The sequence below is a fragment of the Amborella trichopoda genome, chromosome 3, assembly GCF_054954075.1.
Source record: "Amborella trichopoda isolate Santa Cruz 75 chromosome 3, AtrichopodaSantaCruz75HAP2 v2.0, whole genome shotgun sequence".
NCBI classification, from domain to species: domain Eukaryota; kingdom Viridiplantae; phylum Streptophyta; class Magnoliopsida; order Amborellales; family Amborellaceae; genus Amborella; species Amborella trichopoda.
In genome coordinates this window covers 41,749,541-41,754,736 of record NC_142338.1, presented here as the reverse complement: position 1 = coordinate 41,754,736, position 5,196 = coordinate 41,749,541, and the positions used below count along the sequence as shown (strand labels likewise).

At 40.4% G+C, this 5,196-nt stretch overlaps 1 protein-coding gene across 1 annotated transcript; it reads left to right on the top strand.

The window, feature by feature from the left end:
* The first annotated feature begins 1,043 nt into the window (after nt 1-1,043).
* LOC18422655 (GATA transcription factor 18) lies at nt 1,044-2,238 on the top strand. Its single transcript, XM_020668375.2, has 2 exons — nt 1,044-1,619; nt 1,727-2,238. Exons 1-2 carry the CDS (start codon nt 1,275-1,277, stop codon nt 1,997-1,999), a joined length of 618 nt encoding a protein of 205 aa, XP_020524034.1. The 5' UTR covers nt 1,044-1,274; the 3' UTR covers nt 2,000-2,238.
* Nucleotides 2,239-5,196: the final 2,958 nt, after the last annotated feature.

The following is a 5,196-nucleotide window of genomic DNA, read 5'->3' as shown; positions in this document are numbered from 1 at the left end:
AACAGGCATCTTTGGGAAAGCGGAAGTCGCCAAACCCAACCAAATCCCGATTTTCAAACTGTAGGGAGAGAGGAGGCGTACATCTCTAGACATGATCCGATTCTCTCCCCTCGGTTTGGGTTTTAGTAGGCCGGACCGCATATGCTTTTTTGACTTTGAAAACTAGAGAAATGCAGCTTCCTCATCATTGTTTGGATCTCTTATTTCTCTGTCTCGACCTTTATCTTTCTTTAACTACACTCTATTCTTCTACCATGCCAGCAAAAAGGGCTTGTTGGGTTTTGTTCTTCAGGTGCTCCCAATGATGTCTACCCTCTTTCTCTCTCTAGAATCTCTCTCTCTACTCGTTTCCTACATCGTTGGGTTTTGCGGGAAAGTGAGAGGAGAATTATGGGTATCCCGTAAAAAGACTCGGCGGTTGTTCTCCTCCACTCAAAATTGGATACTGCCAGTAACACTCTCTCTCTTCTTTTCACGTGATCTTAGAGAGAGAAAAAGGGTGGAGTACATGCAGGACGCGACAAGAGAGAGAAAGCCATCTATCCGCGGCAGCGATGAAAGAAACGGCCGTGGATTTGACGTTCGACAACGAACTCATGCACAGAGACTGCCGGCTCGCATCCATAGAGATCGTTAGAGAGAGAGAAAAGAGCAAGGGGTACGTAATTAATAAGGAAGAGAGATCAATTAATTATGTAGAGAGAGAAAGGAAGAGTGTCTGTCTGCGCACGAGAATACGGACGAGAGAGAGAGAGTGGGGGACCTCGTGATCGGTGAGAGAAGAGACCATGGAAGACTGTTCCCATGGGTCACGTGGGTTCTTTTGACTGCCCAATGAACACCGCATCACCCTTGACCCCCTGCATTGTTCGGTGCGCCCGAGCGCTTCCCGACCTACGTCTCGGACCGCATGTTGACCGCCCCTTTCCATTCTGCCCTTTCTCGATCCACCCCCAAACCCAAATCTTCCCTTTTCTCTCTCTCTCTAACCTCTTCATATCCTCTATATAATCTAACTCCAAAACCTCATTCTCTCCGCTCTATATATCTCCACAAAATCTCCTCCTAAAGGGGGCGCTTCCTCTCTCTCTCTAGAATAGACGTTTCATCGCCCTTCTCTCTCTAGCTCTTTACTAGGTTCACTCACTCTATTACTATCACTTAGCCTCTCTATCATCTCCAGATTTCCCTCTGGTTTTTGTGTATCTTCACCTGTCGTTTTCTCTTTGGCTTTAAGACCGCTCTTTTTCTTTCCCTGTTGCCTTGTTATTTTGATGCGGTGCGCTATGCATCGGGCAAGCTCGCTGGAGGAGGGATGCTCTTCTGTGGACTGCACTCTGTCTCTAGGCCCGCCGTCTGCACGGCAAAGGGGTGCGTCATCTTCGTCGGACCTGGGTTCGCGCCCTGGCTGTGGGCAATCGAGCCCTACTGGTGCGACTAGGTTTTGGTGGGATATTGACCTTCAGCTCATGCATAGGCAACAGCAGCATCAGGCGAGGCAGCAGCAAAGGAGGAGCAGTGGACTGAGTGTGGGTGGGGATCCTTTGATGGCTCGGAGGTGCGCGAACTGCGATACCACTTCTACTCCTCTGTGGAGGAACGGCCCTAGAGGACCCAAGGTAATAGTCCCTCTCTCTCTCTCTCTCCTCTCAATCACCACTCTATCTGTAATTCGCCCAAACACGATGAAATTCTCACTCTTTCCGGATTAACCAATTGCACACAGTCGCTTTGCAACGCTTGTGGAATCCGCTACAAGAAAGAAGAAAGGCGCTCCACCACGGCGGAACACTACAACGAGCAACAGCAACAGCAGCATGTGGTCGGGCACCTCTTCAATCCTCACCATCTGTCTCCTCGCTCTCCTTCTTTCCCCTTGGCCGTAGAAGACGAAGAGGATGAGGAGAGAGAAAAGGCTGAGATGGTAGGCGGCGCCCCCTGTGTCTCGTGGCGGCTCGGCCTCTCCACGGACTTTTCAGTAGTACATCACTTGACCTGAGATTATAATGGAGAAACACACTTCTAGAGAGAGAAGAGTTAGAGAGAGAGAGTATGTGGTGGTTGCTTTTGTTTATTTGTTTTAGATTCAGAATGCATGACATGTACTTTTCTTAGACCCCTTAATTACCCAAAAAAAGAAAGTTTAGACCCCTTGCTCGCTGACTTGGCCCACTTTTTTAGGTGTTATATGGCCACAAATTATCAATTGTTGTGGAGTGAAATCCCACTTATTTCCCATAATCTTGTTTAAAAGCAGTTTCATAATTCATACGTAAGTTTCAATTTGCATGCCCTACATTGCTATGCATGCTCCTTTCTCTCTCTCTCTTCCTCTGTATAAAGAACTGATAAGGAATTTGTAATAACTGATATTGCAAAAGGATATATCTATTATATCTATTGAATCTAATAATGGTGATGATTACCGAATTCTTAATGTGGAGGTCATGAATTAAGTATGAGAATGAAGTATTCTCAATATTATTTTTATTGAAATTTAATTATAGGTATAAAGGTGCTTAGACTATGGGATTTACTAATATGTCGGTCTTCAAGCAAAAATGCATACTGAAAGGTGCCTTGTTATAAACACAGCAGCATTTTAATGATTTTTTGGGCCAAATAAACGATTTGAGAAATGTTTGATTTTTTGGGCCAAATAAACGATTTGAGGAATGTTTGTACTCCGAAATGCTTTTTGGGGATTCATGTTCTTTGCTTAAATGGTTGCAAGAAGTGGGAATGTTCCAAAGGGCTATCGTGGCCTTTCCCACTGATTTAGCGCGCGTGATATGGTTTCTTCTTTTTCTTTTTTTTTTCTTTTTTTTTTTCTTTGTCCTTTTTTGTTTTTTTCTTTTTAAAGTTTTGTTGCGCCAACCCTTCGGACGAATCAAGCCCAAAACTGATTCAAGAACATATGGGACAGTTGAAATCATTATCATCATCATTAAAGCTTTATCCTAATTATTTGTGTATGGTTATGGTGGAAAATAGTAATACTCTTCTAAGATGGGATGATCACAAATTTTCCTTTCCCAACTTATTCATGAATAGTTGGACCCCACCGGGCATTTCCCTAAAGTGGCGTTGCCCTGAAGTATTCATCAATAATGTTATCTAAGAACCGTACTTACTCATGAATAAGTAGTTCATTGAGACTGCACCTAAAGGGTATTAAGGGTACCCCTTTTATGCACCCAAAAAAAGGGGGGGCTCATTTTCCCTCGTAATTTTACCAATCCAGCTCAACAAGAAATGCCAAATAGGGCGGTCCAGCTGCTATTGACCTTGGGTGGTATTGCTGAAGTGAGTCCAATAGATTTTTGGTTTACGAAACACCAGTTTAGACTGGTTCGAGTAGATGGCCAAATGTTGGAACGGTGATGCAAATCCCCCCATTTTATATTTTTCTTTTTATTAAGAGTATTTTCATCATATAAAAATAAGTTTTTATGTAGGCACATAAAAGTGTATTATAGAGAGATAGAGATTGGGGGTTTTGCACAAACCTTAGCATTGTATTGCCTTTGTATTTGGCCAAATTTTATCAGCATTTTTGTACTGTGAAGAGAGGATCAACGGTGACAAAGAAAGGAGTCGATTGATGGTGGTATTGTAATCAGAAAAATCTATTTGAGTTTTCTTTGCCATGGTGAAGTAATCTCCACAAAAACCACAAACCTGTAATTTTCTTCCATTAAATAGTCAATTCATCATTGCCATTTGCTTATGGATGTAGCCCCATTTTGAGTGAACCATGAATATTTGCGTGCCTTGATGGTGATTAAGTTGTTACTTGTAGTGTGGGGTTGTATCTTTTGTTTTTCTATTTTACTTTTCTTAATTTCATCTTATTTTTTCAAATTTATTACACCTTATACGGTTCTTGGGTGTTTAGATTTCTTGAAAATTAATTTAACCATTTTAAGCGAGTTGGTTTTGAGGTATTGTATTTGTTACAGTGGAGGTTTACAGCAACAAGGGGTCATCAAGATAGTCTCCGTTCTGAACAAGGAGAATAAAAGCTCAAGGGAAGTGTGTAATAATTTGAAAAAATGTCTACTTACAAATTCAAAGTAGAGAAATTTGATGGAAAGAATGACATTGAACTCTACAGAATAAAAGCTGATAATATATTGGTACAATAAGGACTTTATAAAACACTACAAGTAAAATATAAGAAACTAGAAAATATAAATGATACTGAGTAGGAAGAATTTGATAGGACAGCACTAGCCATTATTCGCTTATGTTTAGTGAATGAGATACTATTTAATATAATAGGAAAAAAGATAGTGGTGGTGGTTCTATAGGCAAAGCTAGAAAGCATGTACAAATAAAGTCTCTCACAAATCAAATTTTATTAAAGAGAAAATTATAATCTTTAAGGATGTGTGGTGGTATGAAAATGTTGAAACACTTGAAGGAATTCAACAGCATAATTTGTGAACTCAGGACTATCTATGTAAAGATGAATGAGTGAGATAAGGCGGTAATGTTGCATTGTTCATTTATGGAATACGATGATATTCTTGTTACCACATTGAGTTGTATCAATGAAAATTCCCCTCAAATTGGATTCAGTTTGCAGCACCTTTCTTTCTATGAACTTCAAAAGAAGGTATTGATGGATGATTTGATGGGTTCAAGAATTGATGTTCTTGTGGCAAGAGGGCTATCAGATGATAGAAGTAATTCATCAAGAAATTTCTCTAGTAAGAAGTCTAATTTCCGATCAAAGTCAAGAGGATCTTATGACAAGGGTTGTTGGTTTTATGGATAGTCCAGTCATATAAAGAAAACTTGTTGGGAAAGAAAACGACAAATTCCTCCAATGGTTTTGGTATGGAAATAGGACGACAATGTGAAGCCGAAAATGAGACTCACGAAGTTGACGATTCAACATCCGATTGTATTGAAGATGAGATATTGATAGTGGGATACAATTCCATCCATTATCAAAATTGGATTCTTGATAGTTGAGCCACACTTTGAATATACCCACATAATTTGTGGTTTGATGCATATGAGCCATGTTAGGGTGGTTTGGAATCAATGGAAAACAATTCAAGGAGTAAAAAAGTTGGAATGGGAAGTCCGCATAATGATATATGGTGGAATGGTTCGGACACTTGAAATGTGAGGCATGTGCGATTGAAGAATAGCTTAACTTTACTTTCTTCTCTAGATAATAAA

What these genes read in the sequence shown, in the direction of transcription:
- LOC18422655 (XM_020668375.2), top strand. Translation starts at nt 1,275, where the DNA reads ATGCGGTGCGCTATGCATCGGGCAAGCTCGCTGGAGGAGGGATGCTCT. An exon ending in ACGGCCCTAGAGGACCCAAG is followed by an intron (nt 1,620 to 1,726) that starts GTAATAGTCCCT and finishes AATTGCACACAG; the next exon opens with TCGCTTTGCAACGCTTGTGG.